The following is an 18,227-nucleotide window of genomic DNA, read 5'->3' on the forward strand; positions in this document are numbered from 1 at the left end:
AGCACTTACTATTACTTACTAAACCCTCTCTCACTGGCAAGGGCAGGGTAGCAGATTTCCTTTTAGAAATTTGTCCTAACGCTCTGAAGAGTAAACAGTGGAAAAGAGGCTGCATTTACAAAAGACAGACAGCTTCTTACATTCCCTGGCTGTCTTCAGATAAGAGCCTCAGTGATTCCCTTTCCCTTACTGCTTATTTCCACTCTATCCAGGCACCAGAGTCTGACAAAATCCACGGAATATCCAGATATTCTGGGATTATCTGTCCCTGTCTGATTCCCAGTCTGGCATAGCTGGCCCAGTCTGGTTCCTTTAATTACAGGAATATCTTCAGAGAAGTCCAGGCGAATGACATTTGGCCTGTGATCTCTTTCCTTTTCCCTCTGTCTTTTTGAAATTAAAAGCAACTTATTCTCCAGTTGTTTCCTACTTCTCTGGGGAGAAAATGACATACAAAGAATAGCTCTTCTAGGATGGCTGTCAGTTAGCATGATCCATCAATCATTTTGAGTTAGTTATTGGAATAATGGTTGATGATTATTACTGTAAGTGCAGTTAGGATTCCTCAGCTTTATCTGAATGAGAAAAAAAAATGGTAGTTCTGGGCTGAGATTTCCTGGCCCAATGCATTTGCCTCAGGATGCTTGTCTACTGGTGAGGGACAGAAGAGGAAGAATTATCTGGTGATGTGACAAAGACAAATGTAATCTTGTATGAACCAACAAACAGAAGATAGATAGATGGATGGATGGATGGATGGAGGTTATTTGGTGAATTGTGCCTAGATTTTGCTTTCATTTACCTGGGTATAAACGCTGCATCATGACGGAGCTTGATAATACAGTTGTGTTGAATTTATTGCAACATCCCAAGCAGCTGAACAGGCAAGCTGACTACAAATAGACTGATCTTTTTTTCCATTTATTATGGGCTTCGCTGCCACGCGATAGGCCCATTTGTTTTTGTTAGGGTAAGGGTAACATTGCTTTGTTGTTATCTTGGCTGATTGCTTACTTGAGGAGAACGCCTAGTGACTCATACCTGAGCTGATGGACAAAATATTGTGAAATCTAGACCAAGCTAGAAAGCTGCTGTCATAAATGAGGCATCAGCAGCATAACTCTCCTGGGATGAGCAAGCATTTGGTGAGATACAGTGTGGCTTTCAAGACTGGTTCTTGTCTGCTGCTTTGAGGTTGTCTCCTCTTGCCTTGGACTTGGCCTGAACAGCCTTCCAATTTATTGCCAAAAGCTATCCATCCTCTTGGAGACAACTCTGAGTTTGTTTCTGTGAAGCTTCTGTGCGTCATGCTTGCTTCATTCATAGAAAAAAGCGAAGATGAGAAAACTGCGAGTGGGCGAAGAGCCAAAAGATCTGTCTCTAGAGAAGAGCATGGTAGTGGTATTTTTTAAACATGCCTGTTCATACATCAAGCCACGGCCTCTTTCCAGAAGCTACTGCACTCCTGCTGTGTGCTTCTATTTACTGCTGACCACAGTCAATAATGTTTTAGGGCCTCCAGACTATTTGCAACTGAAGCCCTTTTGCCTCACTTAAATTCAGCTCAAAACCTAACTAAGAAATTACTCATTTGACACATACCAAAAATATCTAGCAGACTTAAATTGTTATTTAATTCAAAATAACTTTATTTGAGTTAATGTTGTTACTGAGTGCAAAAATATCTGATTTGTAAACATGACCTCAGAAGTGGGACAGGTGTATTTTTGCCCTAGAGTTGTTTTAAATGCATTTTCCCCACAAGTACATAAAGAAAAAGAAACAAATAGACGTTATTTCCAGAATTTGAGTGTGTAAGCATTGAGGTAAATGGCTACTATCAGTAACTTTTTTCAACAGTTACAGGACAGTAAAATAAGTTATTTTATTTTAGCACTTAGAGCAGATTCTGGGATACTTTTCATAATTAAACTTTGAATACCCAAGTTGACTCGCAGGCCAAGTGTAAATATTTGAACAATTCGGTTATGCCCGCAATATTTGCACACCATCATTTTGACTCAGGAATGTCACGTATGTCGCATACATGCAAACAAACACGTATAACTTCCTTTTCTGAACACACATCTCAAGGCTTTGAACCCTCATTATGTATGCAATGATTATTTAAGAAAACATCACTGGGTACAAATCTGCACAGTATCATTTACTTTTCTTCTAGGTTTGGCTCGTAAAAACTGCCACTCACTTATGCCAATGCTTTTTGACACCATTCCTGCATTCCTCTGACATTAGAAAGTGGCCTTAAATATGGAGTTACATAGTCCTTAGAAGCCCTGTTGCCAGCAAAACCAGTGTGTCATTTCGTTCTCTTTCGTATTGCTGTAACTCCTGAATAACTCTGCTAAAGCTGATGAAGTACAATAAGGTGATGAGAAGATACTCCAGTAACTGGAAGCATCACCAGTGTATGGCCTGTACATTACTTCTTCTGAGCCCTTACTAGGTGATTTAATACAGAATTGATTCAAAAGTCATCTAATAAAAATCTGTGTACATATACTTACTGTTTAGTATTTCCCTTCATGCATGTGTGTGATATTAGTAATCATATACTGTTTTTTCCTTTGTCATTTCATGTACCATATGTCATTTCAAAGTGTTTATTTACATCACTTGTAAATCAAGGAAGAAAAAGCAGGAAAGGGAAACACAGTGGAAGCAGGATGTCCTGTATTAAAGCTAATATATATTTATAGCTGCCTCTTTTCTGAGTTTCAGGATACTGATTTGATACAAACAAAGCACATTTTAGTGGCATTTCCTCTTTTGTGGCAAGAGTTCAAACCTAGTAAAATAACTTGTTTGCATTTGCTTCATTTAACCTTATTTAACAGATATTATACAGTGTTAGACTTTCCATTCTGATTAATGTTGCAAGAGTTAATTTCAAAATAAACCACAGAAGCAGCAGGAACCACAGGAAGACACAAAAAAGTCAGGATTGATTTTAGCATATTTTATGTGAATTGATATTATTGTCTTAATTTATGAAGTCATTAAACAGGCAATGAAGACCTGATATATACCAATAATATATAAGCTTCATAAAAGTGCAAAATGACTGGCTTCAAAATCAGATGCACTTGAAACAAGGTCTGCTATCTGATCAGGGATCTCTTTTAGGTTTAATCAGATTTTTACCTGGATTCTACCATGATGTCCACATATCTAGATAAGGTTATTCAGTAATCTGAATTATCCAGGATCTGACAGGTGACAACCTAACTGATTTTTGTTAAAGAAAATTAAGGAAAGATGAAAAAAAAATTGCAAGCAATGTCTTGGATTCAGTTTTGTTGTGAGTCTCCTTTAAATTAATATGGGTACAGAGAACATCAAACACCAGTGTTCTGATGTGGCCTGAGGGCCTTACTGTTTCACTAGAAATTAATTAAGTAGCATGAAGTGTCTGTATTATTAGGGATTCAAAAAGCAAGACACATTAATTGTGCTGTCAGTTCTTCTTCCACCCGGTAAACAGAGATGCTAACGTAGCCATAGTGCTGCTTGGTGTGATGCAGTCCCGTGCATATAATTAACTACAAGCTGTTTGTTTAGTTCATTCACAGCTGAAAAAAAAATGGAAATGTGGTGGGATTTTTTTTTATCAGAGGGCTAGTTATTGGATAAGTAGAACATAATCTTGTATTTCCTGCCCTAAATGCCAGGAATTATTGGTAGAACGTAAAATAAGAGAAGATAAAGTATTTGCAAATCACCTATTCAAGACTATGAGGAATCCAGGATGACTTCAAAGAGCTGCTAGCTTGAGGAGAGGGTTCAAAATGAAGAAAAACCTGTCAGCATAAAGTATCAGTATTTTTTTGAAACAGTGGCACAAAGAGGTATCTGGCATCAAATTGTCTCTATCATAGGAGAAATCAAAACTGCAACTTTGTTGTACTTTGGCCTAAAAATGATTTATCTATCCATGTTCAAACTAAGAAAAACCTTTAGTGCCATTGCTTAGGATCCAGAAAAAAATCACACCACTTGGACAGTCAATTCCCACTTTGAGTGAGCATGGCACAATTTGGCTATAGCGTCCTTGTACTCATTGACATACTCTTAAGGCTTTAAGACTTTAACCTTTAACAGTCTTTGGGGGAAGGTGAGTTTTAAGCCCTGCCAAGGGCTTGTCAGTGAGTACCATTGAGAATGGAGTCTCAGGGCGCTGCAAGGGTTGTCCTCTCCCATATGTTGCAACAGCATGCCAAGAGGGCTGGCCATACAGTGGCCATTCACAGGGTGCTGTTAGGTCAGTGTGGATATGTGCTTAAGGATAAATAAATAAGTTACTGTATTTCAGCCTCCTAAAGATTGACCTGTTCCTCCTTTCCCTGAACTTTCAGAAGATCTCAAGAGTCTGTGCTCAAGTATGTGTTAAAAACATCAGATCCAACTCCTACAGACTTTTTCATGGAGCGCAGGGATATGCTAGACTTTTAAAACCAGATATATATCTGTTTGCTAGTTAAATAATTTGATTGATTGGTTATTTTTCAGTAAAAGCCATAACCCAAAGGAATAGATGATAACATGCTATTGAACTACCTAATAACTACCCTAATTGAAGCAGGTGTTTAGATTTTAAGTCAAATTTGACCTCATTTTTTCGTGGGACCTGAGGTGGTCACACAGAGACAGGTTTTCTAAAGAGCTCCAGGCCAGATTTGCAAATGTTCAGAAAGCCCAGCTAAGGCTACATTTTATAAGGTCCAAGCTCTTGTTTATGCATGTTTTGTCACAGCTCTTTTTTTCAACCTTACGCAGGACAGGGATGATTTGGCTCTGAACACATCAGCCAAGTCACATGCTCGGGTTTTGGCTCAGACGCGCATCAGTTCTCCCACGTCTGCAATGCCAGGTGCCAGTGAAGCCCTGACACAGCAGGAGAACAACTTGAGCATTTTTAAAAGGGTTAGATGTAGGGTGGAAAGGATCCTCTTTCCGTCAAATCTCAATTTCCTTTCATATGTAATCATGCAACTGAACCATCTAAAAGCACAGCAGATATCTTTCAACACACGGAAATACTGGTTGGGACTCTTGGTATTGCTGACCCTGTTTGCTCTGTTTGTAGTTAGGCATTACTGACAGGCTCTGTGCTCATATGGAAATATTTTGCTATTAGTGACTTCCTCTTTTCTATGCAGTGCACAGCTAATGTGATTTGCTGATTACATGGATCCTTTTCTTATTATTTTTAATACAGGCAATTATTGAAAACAGAACTGGGATCCTTTTTCACTGAATATCTACAGGTAGGCATGTGTTTTCTTTCATTTAAATCAGATTTTGTTATATGCTACTGAACAGAACCATTTCACCCATCTAAATGCTGATCTGGAGCTCCTTCAAACCATTCAGAGATGTCCGCTGTCTTCTCTGTGTTCAGTCATTTATGGACTTCAAAGATTTGGATTTTCTATTTATGTGTAGTTAGATAGTGAAAGCTCAAGCTGTGGAATAGTTTTGTGCAGTCCCTTTGTTTCTGTATGACATTACTGTCTTTCAGTAGACTTCAGACATTCTCTTTTAACTGAAATTTTCAGTTCCTGAGCAAACCAGTTAAGTTCATTGTAGTATAGTTGATAGGAAAGACATTTAGCAGTAAGTACGCACTGTCTATTGAAGCAATATTCCTTCTGCTTCTCTAAGAGAGAGTACATGCTTTGAGGGTCAGCCACGTGAAGTTTGAGAAGCACTTTGTACTGCATGGAATACAAGCTGTATCCTGAAAGCAGTAGGTGATTACATCATTGTTTGACAAGTGTCTCAAGTGATTTAAGCGGGATGGACACAGGAGGAGTCCTTTGATGATTGATCATTAAAATAAAAGACCCCCTTCGTTGTCAAAAGTTAAGAACTTATGAAATGTGAAATATGATGACTGTAGAGAAGTACAGAATTGAGTAAAGTCGGTCTGTATTTTATTTACAGAATCAGCTGCTCACAAAAGGCATGGTGATCCTAAGGGACAAGATCCGGTTTTATGAAGGTAACTTGGATTTTAGCATGGCTATCTGTCGCAGGAGTTTTAGTGAATGCATTCTGGAGGCAGTGTGATGCTTTCCACTGCCTTCCCGGGAATATGGATTAGCTCGTGTTGATTCATTCCTGCAGTCTGCTGTTGTGTCCTGCCTTGGTGTTCCCATTGGCTTTCATCAAGGAGAGGTGATTGCCTAGAGCAGCAGCGAGGAAGTAAAGGAAAGATTACCTCCAGCATGGACACTGCCTTTTCCTTCAGTCATGGCCTGCTCATTGTTAAGGAGAAGTGGAAAAACAGAGTGAGATATCTTAATAAACAAAAATCTCAGTACTAAGATCCCAATTAGTTGAAGTCTCTGGCGAAGTCTGAAATAATGCTGTAGGTTGTTTTAAGAGTTATTGTGGATTCATGCTTACATAAACAAGGTCAGACACTGTCTCTTTTATTACAGTTAAGCCTTCATTTGTCTGTCTACACCTTCTGGAGGTGTCACCTTATGGAAGTAAACATCAAGGATAACCTCCACCCAATGTGTAATTTTACAGTCATCCTAATTTCGTGTCCTGTGCTATTGTGTGGCATTTTGATGCGCTGTTAAATATGACATTTTGTCCTAGATGTAGGCATATGCCATCAGAGGGTGAAATGATTTTAGAATATCATAGAATGATTAGGGTTGGAAGGGACCTTCAAAGGTCATCTAGTCCAACCCCGCTGCAAGGAGCAGGGACATCTTTGACTAGATCAGGTTGCTCAGAGCCTCATCCAACCTGGCCTTGAAAGTTTCCAGGGATGGGGCATCCACGACCTCTCTGGGCAACCTGTTCTAGTGTTCTACAACCCTCAGTGTAAAAATTTTTTTCCTAATTTCTAATCTAAATCTACCTCCCTCTATTTTAAAACCATTACTCCTCATCCTGTCACAACAGGCCTTACTGAACAGTCTCTCCCCATCTTTTGTGTAAGCCCCCTTGAGGTACTGGAAGGCCGCTATAAAGTCTCCCTGGAGCCTCCTCTTCTCCAGGCTGTATCTTTAATATCTTCAAGAATTATGCCCCATATAAACAATCTGAAGATCTCTGGGGACTCTTGAGCAAATTTTAAAGAAACACGTATTTCTTTTTCCAAAGCTGCAGTCATAATATTACTTTGTCTAAATATACTGTTTAAGCAGTAGTCTGGAGACAACCATTTCCATTAGTTTCAGCTCTCTGTAAACCTGAAATGTGACCTTTCATTACTGACACTATAGTTGATCAGATTAAGATGGTGCTATGGGACCCGGGTTTTCTGATGAAAAGATAATAGCCCTGAACACTGCAAAAATAGAACAAATTTCACATTAAAAAAATACCCCAAAGAAGTACCCAGACTCTTCTAAGATGAACGCAGAATTCCTCATACATGAAATAACAGCTTGGAGAGCACCAGGGGAGCTGTAAGGATCTCGAGGCCGTCATAGCTGCTTTGTAAATCACAAAGGAAGTTGTTTTTTAAGTATTGATTTGGCAAATTAGATGCAGAGACCTTCCAAAGTCCCTTTTTCTTCTGGTTTTACTAGCTTGAAAATCAAAAATACTATCTCTGATGTTTGAGTCAAAGCTGAGATGAAAAATTGAAATCTGAGACCACTAAATGGCTTTCAAATGTAGGAGCATGTTTAACACACATAAAATTTCAACAAGCTATTAAGTTTATTTTGGTTTTGAATTTGGTGTATCATTTTGTGGCTGCCCTTTAAAATATAGTCAGAAATGCTGGTAAGGTAAGGATTAAATCAGTCATGTTTTTTCCAAGTCCGTCTTTGGAAACGTCAGCTCACTGAAACTGGCGAGTTACAGAAGGGTAGTTGTAATTTAGGAATCTCATTCAGAGGCAGAGATCTTTCTGACAGACAGCTTTCTGTTAGCTGCCTGGGAACTGCTGATGGATGTGTGTTTCCAAGGCTGGAACTTGGGTTTCCTGGCAGCAAGAGGCAGCAGCACCCCACAGTCCATCCCGTAGTCAGTGACTTCATGGCTCCCAAAACACGTGAGACAAGGTTGGAAGCGTGGAAATCCTGGGAGCTCCCATTCTGAGCAGGGCTCCTTTCCTGGATCTGCAGCAGCAGCAGTCCTGCCCTCAAATTTCAGGTTGTCCTGCATCCCATGGTTTGAGTTTCCCTATCCAATTGGTGTTGAAGTTTTCAAAAGAGGAAAAGGATCACTTCAGAGCACATTTTGGAGACTTTTTGTCCTGCAGGAGGTTTTGAAAATTGTAGCTTTTGTTTTGAAATGGCGGGGGTTTTATGCTTATATTTATTTCAGGAGTTCAAATTAGCTTTTTGAAGCACTGTGAAAAGTACTACATGCATTTTTGTCACACAAAATTGACTATATTGCGCTTTGTTAAAATGAGCTTTTAGAGTAACCCAGCTTCCTGGAATTCGGCAAATGCTTACAGTAAATGAACGCATCTTTGCCTGACAGTAAAACAAACATATTCCGGAGAGGACTCAGAAGTCACGTTTTTCTGTGTGAAAGATGCTCATGATCAACAAACCGTAGGAATTCTTCCACAGTCCACAATAAAAGGCCTGCCTGGCAAAAGGCAGTTAACTCTGCAGCCTTCCTGAGCTGCTGCACGGAAATCCATCCCTTCACCAAACAAGCTGCCCACAAGATGAAAGGAGCACGCGACAGCGAAGGCCTGCTTATCTCAGCAGGGTAATTTGACTTCATGCAATTCTAGCAGCAAGATTTGAAAAGGACCAGTGTTCAGCACCCACATCTGGAGCCAAATTTGTAAGGGCTTAGTTTCCACTTAACCTCAACTTGTGGGCAACTAACGTATTTAACTTGTTTTAAAACTCTGCCCTCGAGGCATAGAGTGGTTGGGCTTCTCCTTGATGATCAGATTTGTATCTTTGAATCACTTTAGTGTTTCAGACATTAGTATATGGAGGTTATAATGCAATGGTATTTATTATTGTTGTTACTGCTATAGCTGCTGGGAAATTTTGGTCCTGCTTCCCTGCTGTCTTTCACTAGAACTGATTGAAGACAAATTTAACAAAAAATGAAACCAAGAAACCTTCTTGGTCTTGTGCACAAGGGTGTAGGACAGAGAGAACTCCTGCTTGGTGGTGCAGAAACAAAGACCTCGGTGTGGTTCACAAGCCAGCAGCTACATTATAGCACAGTGATCCACATTGTCACTGAAAGCACTTAAAGTCATCAACCCGGGAATAATGCAGGAGCTGCAGATGGGCCAGAGCTGGTGCTATTTGTCTTGTGCTTAAAAATGCAGGGAGATCAAGTATCTCATAATAAAAGATTGGCACTTGGCTAACTTGGAGTGTAGATGCTTTCATGCAGAGTTTCTTTGTGATGCTTGCGCAATTCTGGGCAAAATGTTCCCTGGCTGAGACCTTAAGTAATGCTGTAATACCAAAATTAAGAATAGTGTCTGATTCTGACACCAGTAGTAATATTGATTGATCGCTATTGAATTTCTTTCCTGATTGTGGTATTGTCTTGTCTGAATGCCTCATGAGCATTGATGTATTTATTTCTCTAATACTTGTTGGTGGAGGTGCAGTGGCATTGCCCTCATTTCACGGTTGGGTTAGAGGCACAGGGATGCTAAAGAGTAGCCCAAGGTCACACAGGCTGTTTTGGGAAACAGGGGTTTGAAGCTAGCTTTCAGTTATCAAGCCAGACTTCCGTAGATCTCAGCTCCTGCATTTGCCTCTGTGTTTTTACAAAATGTTCTTTGAGAAACTCCATGTCCAATTTTGTTGTAGAACCTGGCCAGAGCCTCTCTAATCTCCACTGGGGAGGTTTCCAGGTGGCTGCAGCTGGGGAGGGAATGGAGGAGGAGGTGGCCTCACTAAGAGGCCCATGGGGAACTCACGTCATAGCAGGTTTTGACTGTGTCCTTTGGAAGTTACAGTAAAAGGTCGAGCCGCAACACCATTCTCTTTTTCCATAGATATTGGGTGAGATTTCCTATGTAAGTAGAGATACAGGGAAGCTAAGGGATCAGTCTGAGAGGATGCTTTGTGGAGGATCTCCACAGAGCACAGTTTGCTCTGCTGCCTTACGGCTTGGAGGGCAGAGGGTAGTACGATGGGGGAGATTTCTCTGCAGGAATATTTCCACATTTAACCTGCTACCGTCCTCCGTAGTCGTCCTCCTACTGCTCTTATCCGCAATCTTGCCCAGCAGGTGTAACTGCAAGAAGCAGAGGAGGTAACCTGGGCTATTATTCTTTACTCTTCATGGGATTTTTCTGAATAAGCTTTAACCTCAAAGTCTCTGAGTTTACTAAGAACATTAGATGTGTCATCTGAAAAGACAAATACTGATCTGATACAGTGAAAGGAATACTAGTTCCAGACTGCTAATAGTAGATGTTACGTGATTCAACTTTGTGTATAATAGCGGATCCACATTGTTTCCTGCGTGTTTCAGTCTTTGCAGTTAACTGATCACAACCTAAGTGGTTCACTAGTTTGTTATGTGTTTTTGCAGGGCAGAAACTACTGGATACCTTAGCTGAAACCTGGGATTTTTTCTTCAGTGATGTCCTGCCCATGCTTCAGGCTATTTTCTATCCTGTGCAGGTGAAAAATTACTCTGTTAACTATAGAATCTTGAAAAACTGGAAAAAGCAACTTTACTGGTTCATGAACAGATTGATGCAATCTTTAACTCTCTCTCCTTGGGCCAACCTCCCGGTGCAGCTGTTCTGTACAGTCATGTCATGCAAATAAGTTACTTATGCAAACAGAGGTTTGACATGCTCAGGTGAAAAAGATGAAGGGGAACTTTGAAAACAGGAGTGGAATGGAGAGAAGACGGTTAGTCCTGATGTCAACTCACACTAAAAGTTGGAAAAGGTTATGAACAATAAACTGAAATATGCACACAGTGAAATAAGTGGAGCTGTGTTGACTTTAATAGATGCATTTCCTTCTCTGCAGTGGGAATTGGTCTTTGAAGTATCTCCACTTTAGAAAAGGAATTGTATTTCTGAGATCAAATTTTGTGCTACTGTAAATGAACAGCAATAGTCAGTGGAGAGAGACGATTTTATGTGAGCATAGAATTTGACTATAGTAATTTTAAATCCAGAATAGGTACTTGATCTGGTTTGGGTGAAGGCTCAATCTTCTAACTTAGTGATCGCCACAGAGTGTTGTTTATCACTTAAGTCCAAGGAAATCTGTACCAGATAGGTATAAGTGACCTTCTGGAGTTGCTCCTAGACGCCTACAGATTTTAGTGGGAGTTTGGTGCCTAAACGTATTTGGGGAAACTTCGGAAACCTTCTCCCATTTTTCAAAGTGGACTTTGTGCCTAAAATGATTGTCCAAATGTTAATGATATTACCATTTACATCTGCAGATAATTACAGGCATGAAATCTGAATTCAGTGGAAAAGCTGCAACTTTACACAGAATTTGATTCTGAAAGAGAAGAGCTCTGAAAACATACAGGGCTAGTTCACCCATTGATTTGTGTCTTACCAGGAGAAACTTCAAAGCAATAGAAATAAGATTGTATTAAAAACCTATTAGAACACAATGGGAGATTTTTCTAAGTGCCATATAATTTAAATCCAACACATTTGGGCACCTAGAGATGTGGGTAGGCTTTCAACCTGGCTTTCCAAAGCACTTGACTCATTTAGATGTTTTTGAAAATTGCACCAAATACCCCTTTTCACTATTGTGTTCCTGAGGCCTTTGAAAATAATTTAGCAGGACAAGTCTCCTCACCTTTCAGATATAATTAATTGCTTGAATTTTCAAAGGAATGTAGAGGGGGTAAGAGCCCTAAGTCCCATGTAATTTCAAATAGATGTAGGTGCCTGATGTTCTCACATTACTTCCCAAAGCCCAGCTGGTGCTTATATGCTCTTGTAAATTCTATTCATTAGCAATTGGAGAAGATTTGGAGCCTTCTTTACTTCAGTATAAATAATTAACAAAGTGAAAAGGAATGGGTGGAGTGGGGTTGGGTCAGGCTTCTTTATTCCAGACTAAGATAAGTCAATACCAGCTGAATACCAGACCTTCCAGAAGTTTTAATATTTGGCTGGCAGCAGTCATAACTGCACGCAGGAATATATATGTACAGCCATATATAACCAAGGAAAAAACCCTGATGCTGGAAACAGGAACAGTTTTATAGCTCCTCATAAGGCAAGCAGTGTTAATCTCTGCAGGTAGAGCTAGCATTGTATTCTTCAGATGAGATTTTCTTCCATCAGAAGATATTCTTGAACTGCAAAAAGATATCTTTGAAAATGCAATATGCAACTTCAGCTCTGCTGCTGCCTTGTAGCAAAGTCTCCCAAACTGTAGAGAAAAGGAGGATCCACAGGTGAGCTGAGTCAGGATTCCCACCATAATTTGAAGACAGTAGCCAGCCAGTACTCAAAATCTTGAGAAATAGTGCAAATTCAACTCTTACTCATCCCTGCCTCTTTTTTTTTTTAAACATAGGATACATTTCATTACTGTTAAAGTACAAAATATTCCTATATATCCTGTGCTTAGGTATAATCCCCCATACCCCACCACAATCCTTCATCATCTTCACACAGTCAGACTCAGTCATTGTCTGCAGCGTTCATTACTGCCAAATCAAATTCACTGTGCAGACTTGTAGGCTGCTCTGCATCCTTTGTTATATTTCCTTTGCTTTTCATTCAGGTTTACCATTCTTGTAATCTCTCAGAAGTGGAGGAAGGAATCTTGACAGAGGATTTTGAAACTCGTTTTCACACTGCTCATAATCCATCTTGCTTTGTTTCTGTTTCCAAGGGGAAGGAGCCCTCGGTTCGGCAGCTGGCTCTTCTGCACTTTAGGAATATAATTACCCTCAACATTAAATTGGAAGATGCATTGTCACGTTCCAGAGCCAGAGTTCCACCTTCTATTATTCAGATGCTGTTAATTCTCCAGGTAAATTGGTTACTTTTCTAAGGTGTTTTCTTTATATATCTTTCTGTACTGTATTCCTGAAGTCTTCTTAAGCAGTCTCTGATTTTACTCGTTCACTGAAAACTTCTTACCCAGAATGCCAGAGCTTCTATGTAATTAAATGTGATCCTAGTCTCTAAAAGCACTGTAGAGGTTCAGATTTCATGCCTTGAGATCCAGAGGGTCTGAGAGTAAAGACTTGTTTTGAAAATGTGGGCCTTGAAATACAAAGTTTTGCAAGCACGCTGGTGTATGTGGTAATAACATGATTTCCATTAAATGCTGCATGTTGCTGCATTAGCAGTTTTGGCTATGATGCTTCACATCTGGAGTAGGCAACAAAGTGAATATGCCATTTATGGTTGAAACATGGTCATATTTGGTCACTGCAACCAAATTCTATCAAAGCTGTTGATACAAAAACATTAAGACCATATCCTGGTATTTGCCTTCAGTGTGTTAGAATTTTTTTTTTTTTTTAGTAGTAGTGAGGAGAAACAAAAAGAGGAATTCCAGGCAAAAGGCAAGTTTAATATTTTTTTTTCTTAATTATAGAAAAACATGAGTTTGTTTTGAGGAGAAGGACAATGAAGCAGAAGAGAGGGAGAGAGCTAGGAGTGGATTCTTAGGGAGTGAGAAAGTTGACATTTTCCTCGCCAGTGATTTTTAAAATATAAACAAATAGATTTACAGCAAATGAAAAGATAGTGTTTCTCACACTTTAAATGTTTCTTTGATCTTCATCACTGTATGAATTAGTTCTATGTCTGAAATTGTTTTAAAGAGCAGGATAATCTAAAGGCCAGTGATGAAAATGGAGCAAGCAGTAAGATTCTCTCTGCTGGATCAAGAAGTGGTATTTCACCCCTGCCATCACAGTGTACGTTTGTTGGAGTGTTGGTGTGCTTAACTTCATTTTCTCAGAAAAAGACACTTATGCCATAGGACTGCCTGCTTGCCCCTTGTCTCCCTTCTCCCTAGCTTCCACCTTGCTAAATGCTTCCTGAACTTGCTGGCTGATTGTGGCACAATGACAGTGGTATCAGATATATTAAGGTTCCTAGGAGTTTCATGGAAATTAGTGTCTGGAGAGAGGAGAGGAGCCTCAGGGAAAAACTGGAGCATGGGCTTACCTGCATAATGAGACATCAAAGTATTCACATAATTAAACTGTGAACCCAGCTGTGTTAATAGATACCAGAGACTCCACATGAGAGAGTACCATCGCGAAAACCTTAATCACAGGAAGGTTGTCTGTCAGGCCTCATCCCTTAGATGAGAGGTAAACTGTCCATTGTAAACCAGGCTTCAGCAGTGTCATTGCTAACAGATCTGTTAGGATTTTTTGTGGTTTCTTCTTTAGAGGAGTTGTGTTGGCTATGGGCATGATCTGGCTTCGCGTGAATTCAGTGGTGAGCTCGGAACTGAATAACATCCTGATTTAGAAAGTTAATAGGAGGTGATGTGTAGTCATTTGTCAGGATCAGTGCTACAAGAAACAGTTCCTTTGCAAATCTGCTTTCTTTAACAAATGGAAGTGTTAATAAGGTGGATGGCTGTTTAGGGTAAAAGCCCAAATCCATTCTCATTGCAAAGCTGTTGATGGAAATCAGTAAGAAAGTGAGAGGGAGTTTGCCCCTGGCTGTTTAGTTTTGCATACGTTACCCACAGTTGGGTGGTGGGGATGGTGAAAGTCCTTCCTCAGCAAGAGCTTTGACAAATCTGTGGTTTAAAATCTAATGGAAATTACAGGAAAAGGCCAAAAGAAGACGTGGGAATGAAGTATTTATATGCTAAGGACTGTTCGTCAATAACTGGATTTCAGAGCAAAGGCTTTTTCCCAAATTCAAACGTCACGTTAAACAAAAGCAAATTTTATACATCTGTGGCATAATAATGGAATTTTCTTGACTTAGATTAACTCAACGTGTGGGTAGGGCTGGAAGAGAGATAACAATTCAGCTGTCCAAAGAGCACATTGTGGGCTTGTGTGCATGGATTTCCCAGACTGAGAGACGGCGTCTTGATGTGGACATTGTCTATTCCCTATTTCTGACTACCCTGGATAGCTCTTCCACAACAAACTCACTGGCACTGGAGCAGACTCCCGTCGTTAGAAGATGAGTCTAGTGATGTCGACCCTGGACCAAGTGTTGAACTTGGTGCGAAGTTTCCCTGTTTCTGTGCTTGACAGCCTTGTGCAGGTGTGTTACATAATTAAGGAGTAGGCCATGTTCTTCAAGACAGCAGCTGTAATGTCAGCTGAAGGTCACAGGTTGACAAAGGCTCATGCTGACATGCCCCAGTCTGTCCTGTTAGACTGGATTAAAGTGGCAGAGATTTGGTAACTAATGCAGGGTGCATCTGGTATTGCTCATGTTTTAGCTTGTCATGGTGTAGGAGAAGAGCTCTGTCAGTTTGTCAGGAGGAGACACTTTCCTTACAAAGGGGAAGGGAAGCTTTTTAAAGAGGAAATGGAAGCTGCAGCAGTCCTTGGACTTTATTCAGGAGGTAGGTGCTGATTCAGCAAAGCTCAGTAAGCACACATTTTACCTGAGCATGAGTTAGCTTCGTTGGCTTCAGCATGTGAGTGATTTCATTGACCTCTGTGAAGTCACTGACCTACTGCAGGTTGCACACATTCCTTGCTTGCTCAGCTGGCCACACTCTGGCAAGGAGAATAAAACTGTCATTGCCAAAGACCTCCTGAACCAAACGGCCTGAAATGAAGTTGCACCCCTTACTTCATTGTTTGGGTGACTGTTTTTCCTTCTTTGCATAAAATTTTTTTTCCTCTCCACAATGAACTATTTGCTGGAAGTATGCCTACCAGCCATGCATTTAATACCCTACCAGGTGATACCCACACCAGTCCTCTGGCATACAGTGACATGAGAGAGGATATACATTGGGACAGAAGAAGTCACCAACCTGACACATACCTCACAATTTGCTCAGAGACCCAAATACCTCAATTTTTTTTTTTTTTGGTGTTTAAGACATCAAAGACTAAAAAAAAAGAAAAAAAAAAAGGCAGAGAGGAGGAAGATCTTACATCTGCTCCATGCAGTCCCTTTATGAAGGAAAGAAGAACATCAGTTTCTGGGATAAAACTGTTAACAAGTGTTGTAATAGCAGTTGTATATCTGAAGCTTTCTTGTAAGATACCCTCCACTTAAAGGATCAGAAATCAGGCCTTGGCTTAATTATTAGACTTGGATTCTTCAGTCCAGTAGAGCCACTTCTCACCAGTGCTATAACCTGGTCTAATTACAGTCCAGCAATCTATTGGGAAAGAAGCAGTCCCCCAGAACTGGGGGAAGGAGTGATATTCCTGTGTTTTTGAAGTCAGTGGGAGTTTTATCATGGCTTGGAAGAAGGGCCTTATACCACTTAAACTTCTATTTGCTGGCATAGCCTGACCCAGTTACAAAGCGCAAACTGAAATGTTAATCCTTTGTGGCTGCTTCTATGCAACACAAGCTGAAGTGCCTCTAGGATGATCCTGTTTAAGTTGCAGGGCCTTCAAGAGCAGAGTCATTACTGAGGGAAGTAAAAGAAGTGAAACTGCTTTTGAGCACAGAGCGATGCACAGGAGCTCTGTCTGTTGTCAATCTCAACAGACAACAGACTGGATGAAATTAGGAAGCTGGAGGGAGAGGGATAAACAGAAGGTGAAGTTAGAAAAGAATTTTCTCCTTTACGCTCTGTGAACCAAAGAGAGCAAAACTATAACCAGAGACTAAACATTCTGATTTATTTTCTAACGCGTGTTGTCAAAGAAGACCTTTGCCACTGAAACAGGAACGTCTTATCTCCAGGTATCTCTCCTGAGGTCTGAGAAAGTTGGAAAAGAAGAGTTAAAGAGTGTTTATCTGCATCTTTCAGTTAACATCAGGACTATTGGAGTTCACAGAATCTCTCTAGGTGACCCAAGGTATTTAAAAGTGTAGAAGAGCACAGCACAATATTTCTCGTGCTGAGGGATGAAGCCTCACTAAACATAAGCTCTGAATAGAAAAATGAAACCTGTGGTTTCCTCTTTGGCTTCTGTGAGCTTCATTTGAACTCTCTTGCCTGTTGTCTTTCTCTGTAAAGGAGGACAAAATAATACATAAAACTGCTCAGTAGGACCTGTTCCCCCTCTCTGGAAAGTTCCTAAATGTAGGTTCAGCTCCTTGCACTTTAAAGAGGTGGAAAAGCACATTGCAAGAGCTGAAAGCAAAATGCAGAGAGAGTGCTATTTTTCCAACTCAGCAGCCACACAGCAAACCAACGACAGCATAGTGGTTAAAAACAAAACACCCTTTGCTATCAGAAAACTGCAGGGTCCTGCCTGTGGAACAACAGATTTGCTGTAACTATAATGTGTGTCAACAGAGGTTGTTTCTTTGTGGCCACAGGGTTTAGAATTTGGTGGTTGCTTTTGAGAGGTTGTCTTACTAAGTGTTTTAGACCTGAAGCATAGGTTGGACAAAGTGGTGTGGGCATGAGGTTTCAACACGCTTGTAATTTCTCTACCTTTTTCTGAATTCCTGGTTTATAAGACACAAAAAGTAGAAACCAATAAATGCATGTATTGTAGACCCTATTTAAATATAAATCACCATATAAAAAAACAATGCTTCCCCTGGGTTTCCATAAATGTGTTTTCTTCCTTCCTGGTGAAGGGGTGACTTGTCTGTGTCATTTGCATCAGCGCGTAAGGAGTCAGGTAAAAAAACTTACAGGCAGGACACTGCCTGACACAAAGAGAAGAGTCCTCCATTGGTTTGTGTTTACACACGCCAAACTGAGAATCTGGTCCTTAAGAGTATTTTGTAGAAACAATGCTCACTTCTAAGCTATATCCCCTGTCTTGTTCTGTCTTATTTATTGTCTCTATCAGCAAGTGCAGTTTGCAGTAATTAAATTGACACAGGTTTGTTATCCTGGAATGAATTTGTATTGCCATGATTTTTAACAAGACATAATATTCATTTGTTGTAGGAAAAAGATTGTTTTGAAAGAAAATCTTGATCTTTTTTGCTAGTAAGGAGTACTTGTCACTGTTTTCTAATTTCTTCATATGTTTTTTTGTTATTGTGCTGGGAATCATATCTGCATGGAAGCAGCAAAAATGCTAGGACTATTTCATCTACATCTTGGAGTACTGCCTCAAGCAGGTTGAGCTGTGTTAATAAGTATGAGACGAAAAGCTGGGAACTGACCAGACGGTTCAAAAAAGTGACAGCAGTA

The 18,227-nt window shown here is 40.1% G+C and overlaps 1 protein-coding gene across 6 annotated transcripts in view; it reads left to right on the forward strand.

The window, feature by feature from the left end:
• The window catches only part of PRR5 (proline rich 5), a 91,920-nt gene that overhangs the window by 49,892 nt on the left and 23,801 nt on the right, over positions 1-18,227 (forward strand). For all 6 annotated transcript variants that reach the window (XM_086757685.1, XM_086757709.1, XM_086757677.1 and 3 more), the window contains 4 exons: positions 5,240-5,288; positions 5,968-6,025; positions 10,531-10,622; positions 12,831-12,971. In XM_086757685.1, the coding sequence (XP_086613811.1) occupies positions 5,240-5,288; positions 5,968-6,025; positions 10,531-10,622; positions 12,831-12,971 (340 nt within the window). The remainder of the gene's footprint in view (positions 1-5,239; positions 5,289-5,967; positions 6,026-10,530; positions 10,623-12,830; positions 12,972-18,227) is intronic.

This window comes from Chlamydotis macqueenii, chromosome 1, assembly GCF_036417535.1.
Source record: "Chlamydotis macqueenii isolate bChlMac1 chromosome 1, bChlMac1.mat, whole genome shotgun sequence".
NCBI lineage: Eukaryota > Metazoa > Chordata > Aves > Otidiformes > Otididae > Chlamydotis > Chlamydotis macqueenii.